The following is a 27,262-nucleotide window of genomic DNA, read 5'->3' on the forward strand; positions in this document are numbered from 1 at the left end:
TGGATTTTTTTTCTTCTAATTGTGTTTACTGCCGCCATCATTTTGCCCACTTTTCTTTTCCTGATATAAAACTGAGAAAATTGAGTTGGTTCCCCGAACACTTAGTAAATTTCTGTACAAAAAGGCTCTAAATAATAGCAGCAAACTGCCAGATGGATGACAAGAGTGAAGAAGATAAACGGTGAGGTGAAGACTGACTGGGTCTGTGAATGAAGGCAGAAAAAGAAAAACAGTCCTAGCCCTCTCCATTGCCAGCAAGCTGTGCCAACTACCATCAAAAGTGGCTATAAAATAATGCATGATCTGTGGTTCATGGACCCAGTTTTATTACCTTCTAATCCTATTCCATAATTTTCCAATGATACACGTATCAATAAAAATGACCACATAAATGTATATTGCTTTTCCTTAACTTTTCCATTTCAGTCTTTAGCAGAGAGAGAACTTGAGGCAATGGCTTTCAACCTTTAGTGCCCACAATGCCTGGATGCCTTCCTAACACCTCTGGAATAGAATTTCCAGAAACTAGAGCATGTGCACTTTGAAAATCCTGATGCACATCAAAGACAGAAAATCACTGGCTTTGTCTACGCAGTTTCTACCCTCAGTGCCACCTTACTCCCTTTTGGTCTTGTTTCAGACACTACCTTGTAAATGAAGGGAGGGGGGAATGTTGGGAATGAAGGAAATAAGATGTTTATTATTATTACGTTATTAAACGGTAGAACTGATGCATAATGAATCAAAACAGACACATACAATTGTTTTAAAGAAAAAGAACTTGCAGGCCAGTAAGTCAACATAGTTTTCAAACTTATTTAAAAGAAACTTTCCCTTAAAAGGGAAGCTTATTTATCCAGAAACCCAGTACGTGTAACAGATAAGGCGGAACTTAGCTGGCTAACGAGGGTGGTAAAGGGCGATCTGTGCACCTCGCATGCCACCTGCTTGCTCCTTGCCTCCTTCCCTTTATATACACACACACACGCATGTGCCCGCACACATGCATGGATACTCTACAGAACTAGAGGTCCAGGGATTACTCTTTAAACAGATATAAAGAAAGAAAGGATTGAATTTGGGAAGGTCATTTAGCCATGGAAGCATCGAAAAGGCAAAGGCAGCCCATCTAAACACCATCCAGGAGGATGGTTTTAACCAAAATCATTTGAAGACTTTCCATCCCACTGGCAAGGCCTTTCCTATTACGGAGATATATACAACAAGTTGCAATGATCAGACTTTTAATGTTTTTATACCTTTGGCAAGACCATCCCTGTTGTGAAATGGATTCATCTCAGACTGATGCCCTTAACTGTTGGATTTATCTAAGTTCCTCTGTTCTGATTCCAGGCTTACCAAACAACTAAGCATTCTATAGGTGATATTTTTCATGGGCAATTAACAGAGATCTATTTGACTTCCCAGGCAGGTTTTCCAATGGGGAAGAAGAGCCGTTATCCCCATGCAAGTGTTCCATACCATGAGACCGCTAGATTGTCCGCTGGAAATAAATCTGCTCGCTGGTCTGTTTCTGCATCGGTCCTGCGAGCTGGGGGTTACGTGACTCCACCACTAGAAGGTGCAGCTGTTCTCTGTGAGCTGAACCTCTGGGCTGTGATAGTTCAAGAAGGTAACGAATGTCACCCTGTGCAGCCTCCCGGTACACAGCCTCGCTGCCTTCCCCGGGCAACACTCCCCGACTTTGTCACTGGCCAACTGAGGCCGTTTTTCCGATTTGACTTTTTGACATTTTCTACACACAGAGCAACGCCAGACTCTTTGATTTCTCTCTCAAAATGGGTGCATCTTACCTGATAAACCGAGCACTGGAACTTCTTTCTGAAACTCTCTTCTCCCCAAACCAGCTCTTACATGGGTCCCCTCTCACATTCCCACATCTCTGTGACTTTCTAGTGATGATGGGTCCATCTCTGCTCTGGGAGGCTTCATCCATCCAGATGAACCATTTTATACCAAGACCTCTTGAAAGAACTGTTGAAACACACTTTCTCCACATTCTCATTTTCTGCATTCTCTCGCGCCTGCTTCCGTCAGACATCTGTCTTCATGACTCTACTGAAGCCAGTGTCGTCAGGGTCCCAATGACCTTCACGTTTCCAAATCCAGTGGTGAATCTTGGTCCTCATAGGACTCTGCTCTTGACAGTGTTTGACACAGTTTATCTTTTTTACTTGACTTGGCCTGACACCAGATTCCTGGCTTTCTTCCTAACTCACAGGCATGCTCTCAGTTTCCTTTGCTAGTTCCTCTTTCGTTGCTTGACTCAAAACGGTGGAGTATCTCAGGGATTCATCTTTCAACCCCTTCTCTCTTTTATTTTTTATCTCTGCTCACCCTAGACAAACTCACCCAGGACTATGGCTTTAAATAATATCAATAGACTGGTGACCATGAATTTATGTCTCTAGTCCTGCCTTTACTCTGAGCTCTAGATGCACACAAACAATCGCCTATTTGGCATTTTCAACTGGATGCCCAAAACGCACCTCTGACAAAACACATCTGAAACGAAACTCTTGATTTCCCCCCAAAATGAGCGCCTCCTCTTGTCTTTCCCACAATCGAGCATCCCTTCCCCATTGCTCAGGCATCGTCTTTGATTTCTGTTTTTCTCACATCACACATCCTATCCATCAGCAAACCTTGCTGGCTCTACTTTCAAAACATCACCCACTCAGACCACTTTTCATCATCTCTGCAACCACCATCCACGCCTCAGCCTGGATCACTCAACGAGCCTCCTACCTGGTCTCTGCATGTCTACTCTTGCCCTTTACAGTCTGGGTTTTACACAGCGGCTCCGATGATTTCTTTAAAATAGAGATCATATCACATCATCCATTCCAATGGCTTCCCATCATGCTTGGCTCATGGACTCTTCGTGAGCTGGGCCCTGCGGACCTCTCTGCAGTCATTCCCAATCGCTCTCCCCTCCCCTCACTGATTTCAGCCACACTGGCCTTCCTGCCGTCCTCAACACACCCAAGCTCGTTCCCACCTCAGTGCCTTGGTGAACTAGCCCTTCTCTCTGCCTGAATGCTCTCCCCCTCTCTTCCCCGCCCTGTTCATGGTTCACGCTCTCACTTCACTCAGGTCTCAGCTCAAATGACCCCTCTTTTAAGAAGGCTTTTCCGACCACCCTACCTGTAATGCCTCCCCGGCCCTTCCTGGTCTGTACCCTTTGATTTCTCACCTACTTTATTTTTCTTCACAGCACTTGTTACCACCTGAAAGTTCGTTGTTTTATTGTTTATTAACTGTCATCTCCACTAGAATAAAAGACCTCAGGCGGGCAGGGGCTTTGCACCCCAAGAGCACAGAAGAACGTGTAGCTCAGAGGTGCTCCATACACCTTGTCTGACCTACTGACCAACGGGCTGAGTAGACTTAATACATGAGCAACAACACTTTAATCCAGAAGAAGCAGCTGGCTAGGAAGCTTCTCTTCTTCGTAGGCCTTCTTTCCAAGGTATCCGTACTGGGTGTGAACTTGCTATCCTCTGCCTGGTTTTATTTCTCCACAGATTTTTCACATTTTCTTGGATTGTGAGAAGATTCTGACCACTCAGGATCTATCACCACTGACACCAGAGCCACTCTGATATTAGGGTGGTCCCTTAGCTGGAGACACTACAAAGACACTACAGTGGGAATCTGAGTATGTAAAGCTTTCGGCTGGGCCAGAGGCTATTTGACAGTCTCCCATGGCCACTGGCCTGGCCGGGGGACTGCTGAGTACACTGGCGGGGGTGCCAGAGGATGGCAGCAATGAACGGAGAAACTGAGGCAACCCAAGGGAAATCAAGGAACATCATATTAATAACAGGGTTCCTGCCCTAAGTTTACAGATTTTATCATCATAAAGTAATATATTATTTCACTCACTAAGTATGATCAAGCAGAACTAGAAAAATTACCAGAAACGCTTAAAATTGTCACATAAAATAATCATGTGCATACATATTATGTAATATACATGTCAAAGAGCTGAACATAAAGACAATTAATAAAATTTCAATCCTACCTGTTATACATGAGGCGCTTGAAATCTTGAAATAAAGTGTCTTTGTTTTTGTCAATAAAACCAACGACAGAATAGCTAGTTGAGAAAAAAAAAAAAAGAAAACACATTATTCACCAAGCGAGAGCCACTTTTAAGCTTTTCTAGAAGTCTACAAGCCTTTCCACAGTTAAATTATGCAACCAATCATCTATAAAGCTGATATCGTCCACCCAGTTCTGGGCTAAAGAATAACAAATTCACCTACTGTACAGAGGGGGTGCTGTTTCTATTCCTCAAAAGGAGAGCCAACATCAGTGTCATCATTATGATTAAGATCATCATTCTCTACTGGTTTGTTGCTTACCTCAAGACGATGACTTTTAAAAAGACAGCTGTATTTATCATCCAGCATTCCTAAGATAAAAGCAAAACGGCAACGTACAGGATCTAACAGTCTTATCCGTAGGGAGGTCAAATGACTTGCCTAAGGCTCGCTCACTGTGTTCAGGGTGGGAGAAAAGAATCCAAGAAGAGCTGCAAAGGATGGTAAGATTTGGATAAGCAGAAGAGACAGAGGAAGGCAGATCACACAGGGAAACAGATTAAATGAAAGGGCGGGAGCAGGCACATGCGCGGCGTTCTCAAGAGGAAATGAAAAGGTCAGTGTTCATGGTTTGGAGGAAGGGACATGAGTAATGTCCTGAAGGTCCAGCTAAGATTGCAGCTGGTGACAAAGGTAGGAATATGGGTTGCTCTGCTGCAGTGACTGGCATGGCTCTAGAGGGAGAAAACTGGGGGATGAGGGGGGATAACAGGAAGGGAGGGTTCTGCATGATTAAAACAGGCTGAGAGGAGGCTGGGTAAGTAGTAACCCTATAGAGGCAGCTGCTCCTTACAGCTCTCCTTTCTTGCCTGACTGTATTGTCTTCCTTGACAATCGCACCTAACCCTGACCCCCCACCGATGTTCCAGCCTTACATGTTTAATTCTGCAAGGACGTTCCTTCAGGCTGTGCTGCCCGTGGGCATACTTTAAGGCCGTCAGGTCCAAAATTATTTCCTTGCCTCCTCCAACCTCGGTCTTCTTCCTAACACCTTCAAGTCTCTTCTCACTGAGCCCTTGAAGTCACCTGACTCTTAATCTATCATTAGACCCATACAATTCAAACTTCAAACTCCTTATTTTGGCCTTTAAGACTCATTGTGATTTGATCTCAATCTACTTTTCTAGGTGTTTCTCCTTCTCTATGCCACCAAAGGATACACTCCAGTCAAATGGGTCTAGTTACTACTTCCTAAATATTTTTAGCCTTCTTTCCACTTTTTCCTATAAAAATAATTCCTAGCACCCAAGGACCAGCATCTGCCTTCCTGGGTTTATCACACACAGTTAGAAGTATTATATCATTTGCTTATTCTGAATTCTGGCAACACATTATTACTCATATGGCAATTATTTTCAACCATCTTCTGTTGTATCAGTGTATGTATCTAAATGTGTGTATGTGTGTGTGTGTGTGTGTGTATATATATATATATATATATATATATATATATATATATATATAGGAGTGTGTGTTAATAAATACATGCACACAACCACATATGTATGTATGCATCTTACATGGAAGGCTCTTTGTGGGCAGGGAACATACTTTATAAAGTATTGTGCACACGGAAGATACCCAGCAAAAATCTGAAAAAGGGTTGAAGAGCTTAAGAAGAGGAGGGGAAGTCTGAGGCATCAAATATTCCGCTACGGGGCCGGCCAGCTTTCTGGACCGCGAGTCTGAAAACCTAGTTATTGTCTCAGCTATTCCGTAAGCTTGCTGTGTGACCCTGGGTAAGAATTTTACACACTGTGCATAAATTTCTTCATGCCCTGCATGTTCTCTAAGGCCTCTGTCCAGCTCTGCAGTTATTGCCAATCTGGGTTGTATAAAAAGTACTCTCTATAGGTGAGGCCTGGATTTTCAGAGGCAGATATCTGCATGGTACTGGATCTTCCCTCTTCAGTATTCCGGAACCTGGAAATAGCACCAGAAAAAGTGGATAATGGTGCCTTCCCAGCACTAACGGCTGGTTTGACAGAGGGGGGTGGGTGATAATTTTGAGCCATATTATTTTATGATTCTAGAGTTTTAATTCAAACTAGGAACAGCTATTAAAATTTCCTCAAATGTCTTTTTGGCATCTATAGAGACGATCATTTGCTTTCTGTTGTTGTTTAATTTCTTCCCGTAATGGGTTACATGAATAGAATTCCTAATGTAAAAAATAAGCAGAAAGGAAAAGAGGGGACTTCAAACAAAAACAAGATAGTAAGCAGTGTTGGGTGGGCAAAACATAGGAAGTGTAGCAGACTGAAAAATGCCACCTTTGAAAGACAACCATGTCAAATTCCCTGGAACCTGCGAATGTTGCCTTATATGGTAAAAGATGTGATTACGTTAAGGATCTTGGGAAGAGAAATTCATCCCGTATTATTCAGGTGGGCCTTAAATGCCATCACAAGTGTAGTTTTAAGACAGAGGCAGATTTAACACAGACACCCTGAAGAGGAGGAGGCAGTGTGACCACAGAGGCAGAGACTGGAGTGATGCAGCCGCAAGCCAAGGAATGCTGGCAGCCACCAGACGCTGGAGAGAGCAAGGAACAATCCTCCTCTAAAGCCTCCAGAGTGTGGCCCTGCCGGCTCCTAGGTTTCTAACTTCCGGCCTCCAGAACTGTGAAAGAATAAGTTTCTACTGTTTTACGCCACCAATTTGTGGTCATTTGTTACAGCAGCCCTAGGAAACGAAAATACTAAGGTATTTTTTTAGTTTAGGTATATTTTTTTAGTTTCATTTTCTTCCCCAATTCTACTTTTATTGTATTATAACCAGAAAATGTAGCTTGTGAGAATTTCACTTTTTCAAATAACACTTGAAAATTCATATGGTAAACCGGTTTTTGTTCATATAGTTACCCAACCACTAGTATAGTTCTTTATGTACAATGGTGACTTTCACCTCTGGGCCCGCAGGCCTGCTATCTCTTCTGCTTGGAATGCCCTCTCTTACTCTTCTCTTCCTAAGTCTGTCTTCTGACTAAGCCTCTTTCACTCCTAGGACTCAGCTGGGACATCACTTCCTACAAGGCTTGGCCACACTCCTCACTCTGCGTTAATTACACTCCTCCTCAGTGTTCCCATAATGCCTTGCGTGTCTCCAATTTAACCCTTTCCATTCTCTATTATAACGACTTATCATGTATTCTGCCTGTATCCTCCACTAAACTGTTAGCTTCTTCAGGGCATGGCCCACATTACCCATCTTTCTATCCCAGTTCTTAACATACTTCCATGGTTTATTTAACCATCAGCTGATTTTGACTGAGTGCCAACAATGCCAGGAACTGTGTATGGTCATGTGGTGTGTCTTCAATAAATGTTTGAAAAGCAAGGGATGAATGAAGCTATGCCAATGTTTTAAGTGAAGAAATTAAAATATACTGGCATATGAAATGGCTGGAAAATGCAAATGAATACAAAAACAATTTCCATTTTCCTCGATTATATTTTCTGAAGTGAGGCTGCATGCAAATCATCACATCGGGTACCAAAGTAAGATACTCACACCACGTCACCTGCATAATGTCGAATTCGAAAATCTCGATCAAACTCCAGGATTTTGTCCGAGGCGCAGAGCTAAGAAATCAAGAAGGGGATGATCTTGAAAACAGACATTCTCTCTTTCCTAAAAATATATTCCAACTTAATAGGAGAGGATAATCATGTCACAAATCACGATATCATTATGAAGGAAATCACAGTGAGTGGGGCTTGATTTAATTTGGCGAATGTGGTAAAGACTGAGAACTTTCACCAGAAGTCCACATAGTCAGACTTCATTTCTTGGCCGAGTGACCAAGTTCTGGATGATGGAAGGTGAGTGCAAGTGAGGTGAGGCTGTTCAAGGCCAAAGCTAGTAAGAAGTAGGTGATTCTCCTCTGTACTTTCTTTTCACCTCCCACTAGTTGGATGCAGAGAAGAATAGTCCCCAGGGGCTGGAAGAGCCAGAAGATGGAAGAAGTCTGGGTCCCTGGGAGGGAAACAGACTTCTATTGTCTATGACACTTAAATTTTGGCTGCTATCTTAACACAGCCCAGCCTACCTTGACTGATAGAGTCTCTTTCTCCTCCATGTCCCACTTAAGGAGGACCATGTTGAGGGTTTGCTATCTCCTAGGCATGGACATCTCATTCAATACTCACAACTGACATCTAGACTAAGTATTATGGGCTCTCTTTTACATACATGGAAACTAAGGCTCAAAGAGATTAGGTAACTGGCCCAAGGTCCAGCTGGTAAGCGGCAGCTCTGGGAAGGATTCTTGGGACTGAATGCAATGTCTGTACTCTCCTATGTACACAACAGCCTGGCTCACCTGTCTTCTGCTAAGCCGGGACTCCAGGTCTATTGCTTCACAGATCAACCTTCTGCAGCTGTTTCTCACTGAAGAGGAACTTTATGGGAAGGCAGTTTTTATATAGCCCTGGGTCTCTATAACTTTCTGCAATTTCCTTATTACAGTAGCACCTAGATTCTTTGACCGCCCTGTGAAGGATCACTTGATATCCTATAGATTCAAAAGCAGACGTCTAAGAATCCATAAGCATTGAGTGCAGTTACATACAAACAGCACTTGACTTGTAGTGTTAGACAGAAAACAATCCCAACCAGGTTGGTGGGTTCTATGTGGATGTCTAGATTATTAAAGGAATACTTAGTCTATTAATTCAACAAATGAGTAACTATAGGAAGTTAGTGTCAGACTTCTGAGGTTCCAATCTTGGCTCTACCATCTACTTGCTCTGTTTCCTTTAGCAATCATTTATTTCAGAGAGTTGGTCTGGAGGTTAAATGAACTATGGAGACCAAAGTGTCTAACATTCAGAGGGGTCTCCAGAATATTTAATTCCTCTTTCCTTCTCTCTCTCTTATTAACCACTTTTACAAAACCCTTTTACTTATAAAATGCCCAAAGGAAAAGGACCCAAGAGATATCTATACCATTATAATTGAATATTCTTACATTTGGATACTGCAAAGTCTTAACTGATCTAAACACAGAAGTTTTTAGATTTTTTCTTTACTTTATAAAAAAATAATACAAGTTATGTATTTATCATTCAACTTTATATGTTAATAATATTTTACACAGTTATTTTATGGTTTATTGGATCATCTGCCTGCCTCTCCATGATAACTTTAAGGCATGAGAAACAATTTAGCCCCTAAATAAGCACAAGCCAGAAACTTCTTATTTAGCCTGCCAATAATTCTAGCTAATCATTAATAACCAATAGCAATGATAAAACCTGCTTTAACATACAGAATAATAGCATTTATTTAACAGAAAGACTCATAGTGATGAAAATATCCTGACAGCTTGGTTATTTCATTTCTTTCCTTCATTAGGCAAAAATTCCAGAAAAGAACACACAAAAAATTTCCATCTTGGGATTTGTCTGGGGGAGGATGCTGAGGGAGAAAGGAACCACCTGGTCTGAGAGTTGGGAAAACCTGGGCTCCCACATTAAAAAAAAAGAAAAGAAAGGAAAGAAAAAAACAATTCCACCTCCACAGATAAATTACTATTTAGCATTTCCTATCAAGTCAGTAGCAGCTGCTTAAAAGTACCGTACGTACAGTTTCTACTGTAAATATGAAATTATATTTCAAAATATTTGGTTGATAAATTCGAGTGTATAAATGGCCAAGGTGAAACATAACAAAATGAAGTGATTTCTCACATGAGAATCATAGTTATTTATTTAAACAAAGTGGAGCCTTGCCTGTTTTAGTTTGGAATTCAATATTTTGTAAGATCTATTTGATATGATTGTGACCAATTCAACTGAATTGGACAAACACAGATTGTATACCAATGCCAGGCGAGTCTCCAAAACCTGAATTGTGATTATAAAGGACATTTATACCCAACCCCTCAGAGACAGGACATTTGCCCTGTAATCATGCCGTCTTTCAAAGCACCTCTGTAAATTATTTACGGGGCTTCTAACTTGGCTTGCTGCTCTGTCCCCAGCACCCAGGATTGTACCTGGAAAATGAGAGGCACTTAAGTATTTGTGTTATAAATAGGAAATGACTGAAGGAATAACCCTAGCTAGACCCCTAATGTCAAAGATCAGACTGTAGCACCTGAAAGCCGACTTACAGCAGGCTGCAAGTTAGTCCTCAGTAATAGACCAAGGAGAATATTTTAGAAATAAACTAGTCTAAAATAAATATCAGCCAGTAATATATTTCTTGATGATTTGTGCTGTCTCCAGTTAATTGGGGAATCTTACTGTTCTGATTACATAATTTCAGAAGGGACAAAGTCAGAATACAGATTTATTCATGCTAAAAAGTGGCAGTGGGTCATAGATTTATATGGAATTGTGGAGGAGCAGAAATGTTGGCCCCTTTCCTTCTGGAAGTGAAGAAGAATGGGGCCTGTTTTTCCTTCAGCTTATGGTTGCTAGACAAGCCTACATTTGTAGGGAACACCTAGGGATGACGGCGTGTCTCTTCTATGACAAATATTATGGCAAACATACTATATGCTAGGCACAGCACAAATGTCGGATAACCACGACTGCCACCAACTATCATGGAGATATGATCTGCTTATAACATTTTTAGAAAGTGAAAAATAGGGACTTAAGAAGGATCACCATTCATTTAAGGAATGAGTTTCCTTGTAACACTAGGATTTCAGCTAGAATTTCTCTGTTTTCAAGAAAGTCACATAGTCTGAAGAACTACAGCAGAGAACACATACTAGATTTTTATAACTGAGGATTACAGTAGAAAGTCAAGGACAAAAGCTATTTTCAGTGCCAGAATTATCAGATGCAGGAGCAAAATTCTAGCACATGAACAAGGACTCTGTACCTATTGGTTATAAATGACATCATGCTTTCTAAAGCATCATGTTCATTTTTCCTATTTCTAGCAAATGGAATAGTCTAGAGCTCCCTCTCCTGGACACTGTGATTTCTATCAATCTCGTCATCCTACAAACCAGAAAGGCAGAATTTAGCCACAGCAATAAATCATTTCATGGATGTTTATGGTCTCTCTCACTTGAGTGGACATTCTTTCAACCCAACATATAAAGTCATTTAAGTCTGTCCAACAATGAGGAAACTCTTAATGATCAAAATGAGAGGAAGTTCTCATTATACACACTACCTTTCGGCTGGAAAAATGACCATGTTTGCCCAGTTTACTGTTAAGTGCTTCCAGGAACATCTCATCGGTGACTTTGCCGACATTCATGCAGGCGTCATCCAGGATGGCGATGATGCCCTTGTGTTGCTGTTCCACGAGGTCCACGATGATCTGATTGTTGAAGTAATCGATCTGCAGGACACAGCAAAGCGGCAATTCCAAAGGCAACGGGAACCAGGAACAGGTGCAACAGCAATGCCTCCATAGGTATCAGGAATTTAAGTCACTTTGGTGTCGAAGAGGTGAATAACACTAATGAGGTATAACGCTAAAAGGAGCACACATTCTAACAGAGGTTTTTTAAAAAAATATATTTGTGGGGCTTCCCTGGTGGTGCAGTGGTTAAGAATCCGCCTGCCAATGCAGGGGATGCGGGTTCGAGCCCTGGTCTGGGAAGATCCCACATGTCGAGAAGCAACTAAGCGCGTGTGCCACAACTACTGAGCCGGCGCTCTAGAGCCCGTGCTCTGCAACGAGAGGAGCCACGACAATGAGAAGCCCGCGCACTGCAAGGAAGAGTAGCCCCTGCTCGCCCCAAGGGGAAGCCCGTGCCCAGCAATGAAGACCCAACGCAGCCAAAAATAAAAACAAACAAATAAATAAATTTATTTTAAAAAATGTATTTGTGGACTTTTTATCATAAAACATTTTGCCTTAAATGAGTACAGCTCCAGGCAAAAATTATAAAGTAGATAATGTTTCTCCCTTCGCTAACTCTTGTTTTAATCCTGTCTTCATATCCTGCACCTAACCTTATTCGTCAGACCCTCAATCCCTCAATCTGTTGGCTGTTAACCGCAAGACCTAGATTCCACTGAGTACCAACAAATAACCTTGAAGTATTCATTGATATTGAACTTGATGGAGTTAAGGTGTTTCCGAGAACTTGCATTTTTAGTTACACGGTCCTGGCTGACTAAAAATCCCAAAGAGTATCTCCTTCAGTTTTCCAAAAGTTAAAAAGCATATATGGGTCTAACAGAGGTTTCCAGGGTACAATATAAAAAATTTAATTCTGAGATATAAGTATCCGTAAAGGATAAGAATAAGCTTTTCATTTGCTTCCACAAGGCTGAATAAAGTTGTAAATAACTGCAGGCTCTTTAGCCACTTCAGCACACACAAGGTTTGTGTAATAATCCTCTTCTACACCTGTCTATTCCGATAGCCTGCAGCATACATATCACCACACACACAGAAAGCACACATGGGCCTGACTCAGGAAAGCTGTAGTACCTCATTTGAAGACGGGCGGCTTATACATTTTAATCTTGTGTGTTGATGTGTCCCACCTCATTTAGGAGGTACCTGAACTGCGAGTTGTCCCCACTACCTTCTGTAAGATCGACACACTCACGATAGAGTATTACTGTGTCTCATGGATCCCTGTTCAATGCTTTTTAAAATCCAAGGGCTCATGCCAGCTATCTGTCTGTGGCTTTCAGCTCCATCCCTAGTCTTCCAAGTCCTCCTCTGTATTCCATGGACTGAAAGTCTGCAAACTGGGTGGGTTTTTTTTGTTTCTTTTTTTTTTTTTTTAAATGGGATTTATTTATTTATTTATTTATTTTTGGCTGTGTTGGGTCTTCGTTTCTGTGCTAGGGCTTTCTCTAGTTGTGGCAAGTGGGAGCCCCTCTTCATCGCGGTGCGCAGGCCTCTCACTATCGCGGCCTCTCTTGTTGCGGAGCACAGGCTCCAGACGCGCAGGCTCAGTAGTTGTGGCTCACAGGCCTAGTTGCTCCGCGGCATGTGGGATCTTCCCAGACCAGGGCTCGAACCCGTGTCCCCTGCATTGGCAGGCAGATTCTCAACCACTGCGCCACCAGGGAAGCCCCCAAACTGGGTGGTTTTTACTTTGTTTTTTATACTTTTCTGGTTTGTCTAAATCAGTGATTCTCAATAGAGGGTGACTTTGCCCCCCAGGGGCATTTGGCAATGTCTGGAGACATTTTAGGTGGTCATGACTAGTAGAATGCTACTGGCATCCAGTGGGAAGAGGCCAGGGATACTACTAAACATCCTACAAAGCACAGGACAGACTCACAACAGTTATCTGGTCTAAAATGTTAGTACAGAGATGGAGGAGCCCTGGTCTAAGTATTTACTTTTATTGTGGGCACTTATTACATTTCTCATTATGGAGAAAAGTTATTTCTATCTTTGGAAAAAATATCCTTAAAATATTCAAAAAGCAGGAACTCTGTATTAATTAACAGCTGAAATCGTAGACTTTGCGACTATGGAATTAAAGATTAAGTCTTTTGTGCCAAGAACAAAAGAATTAAGTTCCCCAAATTCCAACTGTCTAACTAAAAGTGATCAGTCTTTGCTGAAGAGTCCAGTAGCTTCTGGTTCACAGTTTAATGTTGCTTCAAACATTGCTTACAGTTGTGGTTTTCAAACTAGGTTCTTCCGGCAACCTGGTATTCCCAGGAGGTTTCTTAGCGGATGCAGGGGACAAAGAGAGATGAGAGGGGATGGCTCAGGGGCACAGGGCTCTGGGCCTCCCATCCTCACTCCAAATAGAGCAGCTTTGTGCCAAATAGAGTCAAGTTCTCAGCACCTAAAGATGACTTGCAAACTACGGCACCAAAATCATGTAAAGGCGAATCAATTAGGGAGACAAGACATTATGAATCTCTTGGTGGAAGTTCACATACCACCTATGAAGTAGACGGTGATCCTGACACCAGTCAAGACTCTAGATCTAATAACCAATGTACAGGACATATAAGGAACAGAGAAACAGATTAGGTGACACCTCGGGAACCCCATTAGCAAAATCCAGACAGTGGGCAACTCTAAAGAACAAAAGATTGCAAGGAAAATAGAGAGAGAGAGAGGAGAGAGGAGAAAATCGATGGATGTTCGAGAGGCCTATCAACCAATCACAACGTAAGTAACTTATTTGGATCCAAATTCAAACAAACTGTAAAAGCAAAACCAAAAACTCTAAGACAACTGAGGAAATGTGAAATGTGAACACTGGCTGCATATTTGATGACATTAAGGAATTACTGTTAATTTTTTAGGTGTGATAATGGTGTCGTGGCTATGGTTTCTTATAAAAGTCTTTATCTTTTAGAGAAACACACTGAAATATTTACAGATGAAATAATGTGATGTCTGAGATTTGCTTCAAAATAATCTGGGGGTGGGTGGGGTACAAATGACACAAGACTGGCAATTCACTGATAACTATTAAAGCTGAGTGATGGGTACAATGAGTTTATTATATTGTGATCTCTGCTCTTATGTATGCTTGAAATTTTCCATAATAAAAAAAATTTTTAAATTAATCACTATGTTCTAAAGTTTGGGGTTTTTAAAGGAAATACTTGCCCAGAATGGAGATTCTAATTTGGGGACCCAGGCTGTATTCAGTAACTATTATTTTGGAGTGAGCTTTCTGTTACCTATAGGTCACATTTTTCTTGGTTTATTTCACTAAGAATTGTTTTAAAGGGCTTTTGCTCCTTTTTCAGATGTTTGGAATAGTCTCCTGCAATTGTTGACTTTTCCCTTTATCAACTATGCCTGTGGAACTTGATATTCTGATTGTTAAAGGATATTTTGGACCATATCTCTGAACCACATCTGAATAACAAGTTTTATGATTAAGTTTGCTATAAAAACCTAAGCCCTAGTTATAGTTGTATATTATGTTATGCAACAGATTTGTTCTAAGAAAGCTGCATATAAACGTAATTGAATTGAATTACATCTTAAATATGCGATGAGACTTCACTCTTTAAATCAAAACTGTAGGTATTCCTATTAAAAAGTAATAATACACCCTTTGCTTTATTTGTAAATATGTAGAATTCATACTACTATACTTGAACAAAATTGTTACGGTATTCTAATATTTAACACACGATGGATGGAAGGCAAAGAAGAAATTTGAAGCAGGAAAGTTAGTTATTATATCAGTATCTCCTTTTTCTGAATGAGAGGAGATGGAAAGTAGGAGGATGGGAAGGAATATAAAAGTAATTTAAATACAGCATTTCAAATAGCTTTTTACTGCTTACATTGGATATCAAAATACAAATACGGACTTCATTATCTATACTATTTGGCAAAAGGATAAACACAGAAATTTATGGAAACTCAAGTTTTTGAATTTTTCATGTCTGTCCTCAAAATTGTTTAAAAATACAAATTTCAAAGAAAATTACAGGGTCCCATTTCTATCGTGAGCAGGAGGTCTAATTGTCATGTTTTTAGCTGTGATCTGTGGTATTGCACCCAGCATCAATCATACTGTCTGGCTGCATCTTATCGGACTAGTGACGAATACAAAGTTCACAGAGAGCCAGGAAAAGAGAGGTGATAGCTGTCGTGTGACACAAAGGAAAGTAAATGGAAATCAAAGTTAATACACCTGTTTTCATGCATGGGTTTCAGGGAATATGAACCTCATTAACCAAAGACAATAAAATGCCACTGGGCTTACAAAGTAGGAGAAGAAAAAAGGAGAAATAAGAGCAAAAAAAGAAAGAAGGAAGGGAAAGAAACTCAATTTGGAAGCGAAGTTCAGCCAACTGAAGGCATAAGTTGCTGCTCTGAATAACTTATAAATGATGCTAAACTCTAATAGACAGATGTGAATCAAAAAACTATGTGGTATCAGTTGTAAAGTGAACATAAGTTTACTGATTTTTAACTCAGCCTTTTCTGGGCACCAACCAGACAGTCGACCAAATTAGAGAAATCCCACCTATCAACCCTGAAAATGAACTGTAATATTTCAATACCCCAAAAAGGAAAGCTAAGGTTTAGGTGTTTCAAGCACCCAAGAAGATCAGCAGATACCCAAGATGCTAAGAGTTGACGTTATCGTGAACAGTCTGTACGAGTCCACTCACGTGCTTCCAGGGGATCCCTTCCCGCTGGTACTCCTCCTGTTCTTGCTTCAGGACCAGCTGAATAAACAGCTGCTGGAGCTTCTCATTGCAGTAATTGATGCAGAATTGTTCAAAGCTTCAAGAAAAGGAATCAATTAGGCTCAAACAAATAAAAAAAATAAACAATAGGGTTTTCAGTATCTTATTCGGTTTACCTGTTGTTGTCGAAGATTTCAAAGCCGTAGATATCCAAGACACCAATAACAGTGTTCTTCCCGTGGATGGTGGTGTCAGAGTTCTTGACCTCAATAATATCATTGATGCGAGAAACAATCCAACAAAAAAGGCGCTCATATATGGCCTGTGATGAAAATGACATCATAAATTCTTGCCCATTGGAAATGCGTCCCCTGTTTGGATTTGTGATAAGTTTTAAATTCCTATTGAATTAAATTCCTATTGACCTCCTCCTTACCGTTTAGCATAACTGTTAATCCTCTAAGCTGAAAAATGAGAAATGCACATCATCTGTTTAAAAATTATATGACATATGCATGACGTTTGGAGTTTTAAAAGATTATTATGGGTCACTACATGTGTTGTATTCCAACAACATTCCTTAGGTGTGTTTCTGTGCCCTGCTAATACCAATAATTTGCCTACTGCCTCGTATAAGTCACTTCATTGCTTTATTTTAATCTCATCAACTATAAAAAGCAGAGAACCAATGAGTTCTATGCCCTATGGATTCTAAATATATGAACATTGATTTATAATGCTAAATAAAGATCTGAGCCAAAAGGCCACCATTTCAAATTCCTTGAGAATCAAATACACAGTCAATGCACAAGGATACACACGCAAACACACACAGGGACAAAGGCACCACACACTCACACACATTCACATCCTGACACAAATGTGCACTGCAATGTCACATCTTTAGAAAACCTTTCCTTAACATCTCCCTCCAGCAACCCTCTCTCTTCACCTACACACATCTATACACATCACCTCCATTCCTCCCCTCCCCCTCCCCCCTTTACGCTTCCAGCCACTCCAGCCTTCACTTCTCCCTCATGACTCCACTGAAATGGCTCATCAAGAACCCCAAGCACCTCTATATGGACCCTTTCTTGTACCTCTATAGGGACATCTTACTCAGATACTCAGCATCACTCAACCCAATTTCCTACTCTTGTCTTGAAACATTGGGCTCTCTGGGATTCGTAATATCACACTTTGTTTGTTTGTTTGTTTTTGGCCATGCCAGGTGGCATGCGGGAACTTAGTTCCCCAACCAGGGATCGAACCCACGCCCCCTGCAGTGGAAGAGTGAGGTCTTAGCCACTGGACTCCCAGGGAAGTCCTGAATCCACACGTTCTTCATTTTCCTCTTATTTCACTGGCTGCTCCTTCTCAGTGACCTTTAGTAGGTCTCCTCCTCTACCTGATCTCTAAAAGTTGGAGCTCTTCCTAGTCCTCTTCTCTTCACTCCCTATCTCTTCCTAAGTCATTTCATACAGCATTAAAGAACGGTAATATAATATTACCCCTAAATGTATCACCTGAATGCAGACCTCTCCTCCGAGCTCCAGGCTCCCGTGTCTGACTGCCTACCTGACAACACTCTTGGATGTCTCACAGCTGTCTCAAACTTATGTCCTGTCTGGACTATTGATCTTCCCACCTCCTAAAACTGTTCCTACCCAACTTTTCTTTTTTTAAATTTAATTAATTAACTAATTTTTATTTTTGGCTGCGTTGGGTCTTTGTTGCTGTGTGTGGGCTTTCTCTAGTTGCGGCGAGCAGGGGCTACTCTTTGTTGCATTGTGAGGGCTTCTCAGTGCGGTGGCTTCTCTTGTTGAGAAGCATGGGCTCTAGGTGCGCAGAATTCAGTAGTTGTGGCACGCGGGCTCAGTAGTTGTGGCTTTGCGGGCTCTAGAGCGCAGGCTCAGCAGTTGTGGTGCACGGGCTTTGTTGCTCTGCGGCATGTGGGATCTTCCCGGACCAGGGCTCGAACCCGTGTCCCCTGCATAGTCAGGCGGATTCTTAACCACTGTGCCACCAGGGAAGTCCTTCCTACCCAACTTTTAACCATAAATAAATAGAAACAGAAACTTGGGGATTCATTCACTCATTAAATGTTTGCTGGGTACTTGCTCTGTGCAGTTTGTGGGAGATACTGTACCAAGTAAAATGAACATTGTCTCTGTCTCCAAGGAGCTCAGGGAGTAGAGTGAAGGAAAATCACACACACGCGCGCACACACACACACACGCACACAGATGAGGTGCATGGGATGTGAGGAGATTTCAACCTGTTCAGTGTTCAGAAAGGCCAGGGATGGCTTCTCTGAGAAAGTGGGCTGAGATCAGAAGGATGGTAAGAGTTAATCAGGTGAGAGAGGAGAGAAGAACAATCCAGGCAGAGGAAACAGCATGTGCAGAGGCCCTGTGGCTGGAAGGATAAAGGGATAAAGACAACATGTAAGGTCTGAGATAAGTCTAATGTGGTAAAGGGGAGAAACGAGTCTGGAATATGGCAGGAAATGAGACAGGAGAGGTGGGTTGGACCATGTCAGAAATTATCCTTGATTCCCTCATCCCCAGAACAAGAGGTCCTGTGGATTTTATTCTCCAGATACAGTTTGTCTCAAATCATCCTCTTTTCCCCATTTTGACTGCTACTTTCCCTGTCCAAGCTGCTATCATCATCCTCCTGGATTACTGAAATATCCTCTTAATTGGTCTCTTTGCTTCCACCCTTGCCCTACCCACTGCCCCATAAGATTCTCATACTAAGGTCAGAGCCATCATTTTAAAAATTCAAACTTGATGACATTGCCTCTGCTTAAAATATTCCACTCTCCATTGCATTTGGATTAATTCAAATTCCTCTGAAGACTAAAAACCAAGCAAGAGGTTTACAAGAGTAAAAAATGGAATATGGAGCAACCCAATCAACCAGCAAACAAGAAAAAGAGAAAATGTAAACTTGGGAAAATAAAATATTTGCCACATGGATAACAGACAATGGGTTAAAGTTATGAGCTCTTACAAATGGACAGTAAAAAGGTAACAGCCCCAAAGAAAAATGTACAAAGCATATACCCAAGCAATTCTCAGAATAGATGTAAATACTTTACAAAAATAGGAAAAGATGCTCAAATACACTAGCAATGAAAACTAAAGTAACAATGAGGTATCACTGTACACCCAGAAAATCAGTCACTTAAAGCTTCAGATCGGGGTGTCCTTTGACTTGCTCATTCCTGGGAGGCCATCTAACTGAAATAAAAGCACTGGTGTGTCAGGAAAGATGGACAAGGATGCAGCATTGTTTGTAGTGGCAAAAAAAAAGGGAACGAGGTGAATGACATAAGAGGTGGATGGTTAATAAATTATGGTCCCATCACCACACAGACACTAAAACAATGGGTCCATCCGTTGGCTTGAAGGGGACTTGCACGAAGCATTATCGAGTGAGGAAAGCAAAACGAAGGGCCACAAAAGGGGCCTGTGCAAGCAAGGGGCCCTGAGCTCCCCGGTCAGTCGGCTTCTGCTTTTCTGAGAATGTTTCTGGCAGCGATGCTCACAGCCATGGGGTGTTGTTGAGACCGTGATGGTCAAAAAGCGCCACTCTGGTTTCAAGAGGCTTAACCTGCTTTCAAGGAACGTCTGAACACCTCCTCATAGAATTTCACTAAAAATGAAACTGAGATCAACACCAGGCTGTGAGATAATAGAAAATATACTGGTCTCTGCCCCTGGTTCCTGGCACAGAGCTCTTGAAACCCTTGTAATTTCCTATGTGATAAGAACACTCGGAGCGTCTCTTGTTCTGATATTGGTCCTGGACCCCATCCCTGACCCGGGGCTCCTAAAACCCCTGTAAATTTCTGCGTGATAAGGGCATTAGGAGCATCTTTACTCTACTGAGGTGACTCTGAGTGGGCTCCTAGCTGGGGGCTGGGTACCAGGAAGACCAAGCCACGATCAGAAGCTTAGAACTTCCAGTCCCACCTTTCATCCTCCAGAGAGGGAAGAGGGGCTGGAAATGGAGTTAATAACTGACCATGCCTACATGAGGAAGCTCCATAATATCCCCAAAGTACAGGGCTTGGGAGCTTCCCAGTTGGCGAACACATCCACACACTGGGAGGGTGATGTACCCCAACTCCAAGGGGACGGAAGCTCCTGTTCTCGGGACCCTCCCAGACTTTGCCCTGTAAATCTCTTCATCTGGCTGATGGTCTGTATCCTTTATCATATCCTTTAATAACTGGTAAGTGTAAGTGAATGTTTCCCTGGGTTCTGTGAGCCACTCTAGCAATTAATGGAATCCAAGGAGGTTGCTGGTACTTCCCCCATCTATAGCTGGTTGGTCAGAAGCACAGGTGATGTGTGTGTGTGTGTGTGTGTGTGTGTGTGCGTGTGTGTGTGTGCGCGCGCGCGCGCGTGCGTGTGTGGGTGTGTGTGTGATACTATCTCCAGTAGACAGTGTTAGAATTGAGTTAAGTTGTAGGACACCCAGCTGGCATCACAGAGAGCTGGCGGTGTCTGGAAACACCTCCTCCCCATGATGTTAGAAATTCTGGTACCAGAACTCTCGCAAGGCAGACACAATGCCTTTAAAATCCCACCTTAGCGAAGGCATCCCTGCCGTAGCTGGCTTCCTGTTCTGTGTGTTGCTTGTCGATGACATCACGACCCGTAGCCACCGTCCGGTAAAGGAGGGCTTTCTCAACCATGTCCGTCTTGGTGGACAGCAATTCTGCTATGATAGATACAAGCCTGCCACTTTCAAGCAGAGGCACGTCACCATCCACTACAAACTTTAAATTTCCCTGTATCAGAAGAGAAAGACCAAGACACACCACTTCCAATGAGATTCTTGAAACACGAAGTCAGGGATGTATTTGCCAGTTTCAGAGAGAATTCCAAGGGACCTTGTTTGGAGCGCCTATTTCCCTAAATACATTAATATCTCAACATATAAAAACCTGGTATTTTATGCATTTTTTCCTCCCCCGACACTCATCTATATTTTAATTTTCAGCACATGTTTTTGACGGATGGAAATTTTACATTTCTATGTAGTCAAATCTATGAATCATTTGCTTCAGGGTTTCTCTTTCTTTGGTAGTTAGATCATTCCTACTCTGAAGATTTTATGAATATTTAGTATTTTCTTCTATTCCTCATACAGCTATTCTTACATTTAAGCTTTTTATCCACCAGAATGTAGGTTGGTATGTGGTGTAAAGTAAGAATTTAACTTTATTTTTTCAGATGGTTAGTTGCTTCGACACCATTAATCGAATAGTCTAGCTTTTCCTCCTGATTTGAAATATCACCTTTATTACGTATTAATTTCTACCAAGTTTTTGAGTCTATTTATATTCCACTCATTCAATAAGCAATAAATACTTATTAGCCATCTACCAAGTGTCCAGCACATGAACTAATATGTTGATTAATCTGGTGTTGAATTTATGCAGCAAGTTTTAAAGTACTGTGGCTTTTACTATCATTTTAAACCTGGTGGAATTAGTCGTGCCTCCTCTCCCCTGCTCCCCCTACCCTACTACTCTAACACATTTTATTCGACCTTCTTACATGTTTATTGCTCTAGGTAAATTCTAGAATCATTACGTCAACTGAAAAACAAAATTCCTCTTTGGATTCTGAAGGATTATTGTTGCACCGTATTTATAAACTAGTTGAAAGAATGAGACAATTTAGAATGTTAAAGTCTTCCTAGACAGGAACATTTAAGAAATTGTTTATATACTGCTATATAATATTTTTCATATAGGTCCTGTGTATTTCTTTTTTTTTTTTTTTTTTTTAGAAATTCACGTTCTTTTATTTATTTATTTATGTATTTTATTTATGACTGTGTTGAGTCTTCGCTTCTGTGCGAGGGCTCTCTCCAGCTGTGGCAAGTGGGGACCACTCTTCATCGCGGTGCGCGGGCCTCCCACCGTTGCGGCCTCTCTTGGTGCGGAGCACAGGCTCCAGACGCGCAGGCTCAGCAATTGTGGCCCACGGGCCCAGCCGCTCCGCGGCATGTGGGATCCTCCCAGACCAGGGCTCGAACCCGTGTCCCCTGCACCGGCAGGCAGATTCCCAACCACTGCGCCACCAGGGAAGCCCGGTCCTGTGTATTTCTGATTCACTTAGAGTTAAATCTCGCCGCAGGAAAGTGAAAGGTCGTTTTTACTCCAGATTTGTATCCATGTTGTCACTCATTTACTACCAGGTTACATGTTCATTACATTTTCAACATCTCTAATCATATAGACAGTAATGAAAGGACTCCGACCGACGGTTCTTTACTTCTAAGGTTGGTGTGATGTGTGGAAAATAACCTGTGCATAAGTGGGCCAGGGTGGTCCGTGGTGTTGGCTGCAATGAACTGGATGTGCTTTTAAGCCAGTCATTTCCAATCTATAAAATGAGATCATCAAAATTCTAGTTCTAGAAATCTATGATTCTATGTTTCAAATGCCTTTAGAAATTTGCTCCGTTCAAAAGATTTTAGCTTATCCCACTGGTGGTCACATCACTGCTGAACTCTTTCACCTTTGAAATTAACCACTTCGAAGTCTGACATACCAGGAAGGCAGTGAACTAAAGCCACAGTCTCAAAACCCACAGTGGCTTGGAAAATCCCTCATATTATTATAACACGTTGGAGGAAACTACAGATAGAGTAATTTCTTCAAAATGTCAGAGGAATTTTCTCTACGTAAATTACTTTTCACAAAACCCCAAACCTTCTGAAAGAACATCCTAGTCCCACAGGGAGGCGAAGAATTCTGAGAGGCGTTCCCACTCACCAAGTGAAGAATAGCACCCAAAATTTTATACACTGTTTGAATCTCCTCGGGTTGGAAGCCGATGACTTTCATGGCGTCAGCTACTACTTTGAATTCTGCAGCATCATTGATAGACGACTAGGAATGAAAACAGGAAACTGAGGTCACAGACACTGCATGTGAGCATTAACATCCCAAAACTATGAGACTAAATTCAAGTGTAGCCACGGTCTTGATGCCTTTGGAGTAAGTCATTGAAGGGATGATGGGTAGCCAAAGAAAATAAATACGATTTCAGGGGTAGAAACATAACGCAGCACCCACAATGCCCAATTGTGAGAGTCGTCGTCACCTAAGACAAGCACCAGGAACATTTCTGGAGCCTTCGTTGAGGAAGTAAGTCCTGAGCTGGCTCAGAGAAGCTCCAGGATGTGTGGAGGAAGTGGCATGAGATGTGAGACCACAAATGGAAACTCTGACTGACGAGGCCTCCGAGACATATGCCTAGCTACTGTCGTCTGTGGCTTTCTGTTCCACAATTAGTCTTGTCCAGGCTTGTAACAACACTCCCACGCTTGTACGGTCAGGCTTTCTACTCCACAGGTGAGGAAGAGCAGGCCTCCCAAAGCCAAGTGGCCTGCCTTGATCATTCAGCAAGCTAGTCTGGGAAATGGTCTGGGACTGTCACTTCACTTTTTCAGGCATTCAACAAACATTCAGCAAGTCAGATCTTTAAATGGCACAGAAGTGCTGCTGTAGAATAAATGTCTGTCCCCTGACCCCCAAATTCGTATGTTGAAATCCTAACCCCCAAGGTGATGGTGTTAGGAGGTGGGGCCTCTGGGAGGTGATTAGGTCTTGAGGGTGAAGCCCTTACGATGGGATTGGTGCCCATATAAAAGAGACCCCAGAGATCCCTGGTCCTTCTGCCCTGTGAGGACACAGCAAGCAGGTACCACCTTTGAACCAGGAAGCGTGCATTGACTCTGCAGGTGCCTTGATCATGGACTTCCCAGCCTCCAGAATTGTGAAAATCAACTTTTGTTGTGTATAAGGCACCCCAGTTTATGGTATTTCTGTTGCAGCAGCCCAGCTAGACTAAGACGGGGGTTCAAAGATAAATCGCCTGCCTTGAGGATCTGTAGCCCTCAGGTTGGAAATACAAGCGTGTCAATAAAATTTACAATAAAGCAACGGTAACTGCCTATCTTAGCAGTTTTCCCAAAGCAGCATCTGCGGAGGGCCTGATCTCTTCCTTGGTGAGTTTCTGCTCTGGCCGGGACACAGAGACCTGGCCAGATGCTCACCTGCTACGGAAGAGCACAGGGAGGGTTCCCCTCTGCCTGATGAGCATGTGGTCCTCTAACGTCCAGGACACGACCAGGCAAGCTCTTCTCCCTCCCAGTTCTCTGAGTGAGACAGTTAACCTTGTCAAGTCTCAATTCCCTCGTGGGTACAATGGGCATAATAATACCTTTCTTACAGGGTTGTTGTGGGAATGGAATGAGAATTTATATAAAGCACCTCCCTAGTTCCTAGCACATAAAAAGCACTCGAGTATCAGATATTACTATTATTAGAAGCTGTAACCATGTCAAAACTGCAAAGAAACCAGACACAAAGTCTACGTGTCCTACTGAGGAGAACTGTCGGCTGCTTACCTAACAGGCATTCCCCAGCCCCACTTCTTTCTTGTTGATAGAACCCTGATTTGTTTACCCCTCTCTGAGTGCACCCGTTCTTCAGGATTGGTGTCAGCCTCAGGAGGTAAATCTTCATTGGTCTAAACAAATCACAGGGACCTTATTCCCTTTACCAAGTGATTGGTCAGCCATGGGCATGTGATGCCATTCTGGTCCGTAAGACATGAGGTTTCCCTAGCTTATCAAGGGTTACGGCCAGGAACGTTTCCTCTGCCTGTGACTCCTAGAACTGCTGCTGCCATTTGGGGACCATGAGGAAAATCAGCTGTAGCAGATGAGCCCGATCCAGTGAGGATGGCAGAATTGGTAAGTGGGAGAAACAAATAAACGAACATCTGGGTCCCTATCAACATTGTTAAGGCACTGAATTAACCACGTCTGGAGCTGCCCCATCCTAGGGCTTCTTGTTATGTGAGATAACCAAGTTCCTTATTGTTTTTGGTGACTTTTAATTGGGTCTTACCTTACCTGCAACCCACAGGGTCGTAATTGTACGCGAGTCCTATATTTTAGAACAGCTAAGTAAAAGTATGATACACAGAGTACAATACTTTATAGTTACTAAAATCATTCTATTAATTTATATTTGTTTACATGGGAAGATATTAATGATTATATTATAATATAATAAAAGGTTTATTTCATCAGAATTTATTATATGATCCCATGAATAAATATATACACATAAACTGTTGTTATCAATAATTATCTCTGGATGGTGAGCTTTAGCATATTTTTACTTCCTTTTGGTTCATCTTTATTTTAGGTTTTGACTGTGATCATGTATTGCTTCTTTGTTTTTATTAGAGAGGCAGAAAAAAAGGAGGGGGAGGAATAGGAATGGAAAACTTTGATGGAAAGGGAACCTAAGCTAAATTTAGCTTTGAAAAAAAAGGCTAAATGTTTATTTAATACTTGCTTTCTGTGGGGCTCTACATGACCGGGCCAAAAGCCACTTGGTCAATACGACAATTTGATTTAAAAAGAATATTTTCAGTCACTGGCTTTTTAAGTGTTGATTTTACAATCCTTTATACATCTTTAAGTACCTCTGACCTATTCTCAGAAAGCTGGAGTATTGCCCTCTGGTGTTTTGTTTGCTTTCAATTAATTTTCAGCCAAACATCCTGTTCTCAGATGACTGTAAAAGTAAAAAATTCGTGCAACTTAAATTTCAAACAATGGAAAATTAATTGCAAAACCCTAAATATCATTTATTTATATGCACAATAATAAAAATACCATTAAACAAGTAATGCAGGTATAATTAGCTTAAGATGAAGAGCAAAAATTACAAAAAAAACCCAAAACACCTCCACATCTAGATTCTTTCCTTTTATAAATTCTTTTATTTTTCCCCCAACTACAAAAGCTGTGCATATTTAATTATAGAAGAAATGTGAAATGTGGAAAAAGCAGAAGAACACAAATATCCATAATCTCATCCATCCAGAATAAAGAAGTAAAACCCTGGTCTATTTCCCTCCAAATCTTATTTCATGTATGTGTGTGTGTGTATATGTGTGTGTGTGTGTATGTATGTGTGTATATATATACACACACACACTTTCCCCCAACAAAATTGGATAACACTGCAATTACTGTTTTATAACCTATCATCAATAAACTACTGTATTACTAGGATTAGCTATAAAATGGCTAGCAGAAATTGTATTATATATATAGCAGAAAACTAATTAGAAATAAAAGGGCAAAAAGATCTGCATATGTGTGAGCAAGGGCTTACATGCAAAGGAAGGGGAAAAAAATGGAAAAAAATTGAAGGCTGAATAGAAATGCTCCAAGGGTCACAAAACTATTTCTAGGATACATCAAAATCATTATTGGAAAAAACAGTGAATGGCAATCTTTGACATCCATTTTCAACCACAGTGCTTTTATTTATTTATTTATAACCACAGTGCTTTTAAACTTTCTTTTGTCTTACCAACTTGCCTTTGGCCAAATGATATGGTATCTTCTTTTGCGGTGGACTTCCTACTTGTAACAATATTTTTATAGTGTCAAAATAAAAGTAATAGGATTAAAAAATTTTTTAAACCCCACAAGATCATAAGAGAGAAACTTCTTTCCTATTGGATGGTGATAAAATACAGTAATGGGTTATTAAGCAAAGTTATTGAGTCAATAATATATTGAATCTCCGTCCCTGAGAACTTTAAAAATAGAATAGAATAAAAGAGCCATTCATTTGCCTAAAGGCAGCAGGCTGGACCAGATAATTATTTAATGTCCCTTCTGATTCTCTGATTCTATTTCTGAATCATCTCAAAAAGGAAACTCTTACCTTTAATTGGGCTCCCACATGGATGTAGTTGTAGGATGAAAGGGATTTCTGGAGATGCAGAGAGCGGAGCATCTGCTCTGAACCTCCTTGGAGTAGCTGAAACATATTTAATTAAAAATAAGTTAGCAAAATATATCCTGAACCCAACACACCATGTATTCTTACTGGTAGTCTAGCTTTTTTTCATTTTCTGGGCTAATTCACTTAGGTCCTCCTGTTTCTAGCTTTGAAGATTTTTTTTTTAAACCTCGAAGGTAATGGCTTCA

General features: G+C 41.4%; 1 protein-coding gene across 3 annotated transcripts in view; it reads right to left on the reverse strand.

Moving 5' to 3' along the window:
* Positions 1 to 27,262, reverse strand: part of MYO1D (myosin ID) — a 355,807-nt gene that overhangs the window by 218,965 nt on the left and 109,580 nt on the right. For all 3 annotated transcript variants that reach the window (XM_007190161.2, XM_028168535.2, XM_028168534.2), the window contains exons 6-13: positions 26,997 to 27,092; positions 23,007 to 23,123; positions 20,805 to 21,008; positions 16,375 to 16,520; positions 16,181 to 16,295; positions 11,271 to 11,441; positions 7,644 to 7,714; positions 4,049 to 4,123 (exon numbers count right to left, since the gene is read on the reverse strand). In XM_007190161.2, the coding sequence (XP_007190223.1) occupies positions 4,049 to 4,123; positions 7,644 to 7,714; positions 11,271 to 11,441; positions 16,181 to 16,295; positions 16,375 to 16,520; positions 20,805 to 21,008; positions 23,007 to 23,123; positions 26,997 to 27,092 (995 nt within the window). The remainder of the gene's footprint in view (positions 1 to 4,048; positions 4,124 to 7,643; positions 7,715 to 11,270; positions 11,442 to 16,180; positions 16,296 to 16,374; positions 16,521 to 20,804; positions 21,009 to 23,006; positions 23,124 to 26,996; positions 27,093 to 27,262) is intronic.

Source organism: Balaenoptera acutorostrata, chromosome 20 (genome assembly GCF_949987535.1).
Source record: "Balaenoptera acutorostrata chromosome 20, mBalAcu1.1, whole genome shotgun sequence".
NCBI lineage: Eukaryota > Metazoa > Chordata > Mammalia > Artiodactyla > Balaenopteridae > Balaenoptera > Balaenoptera acutorostrata.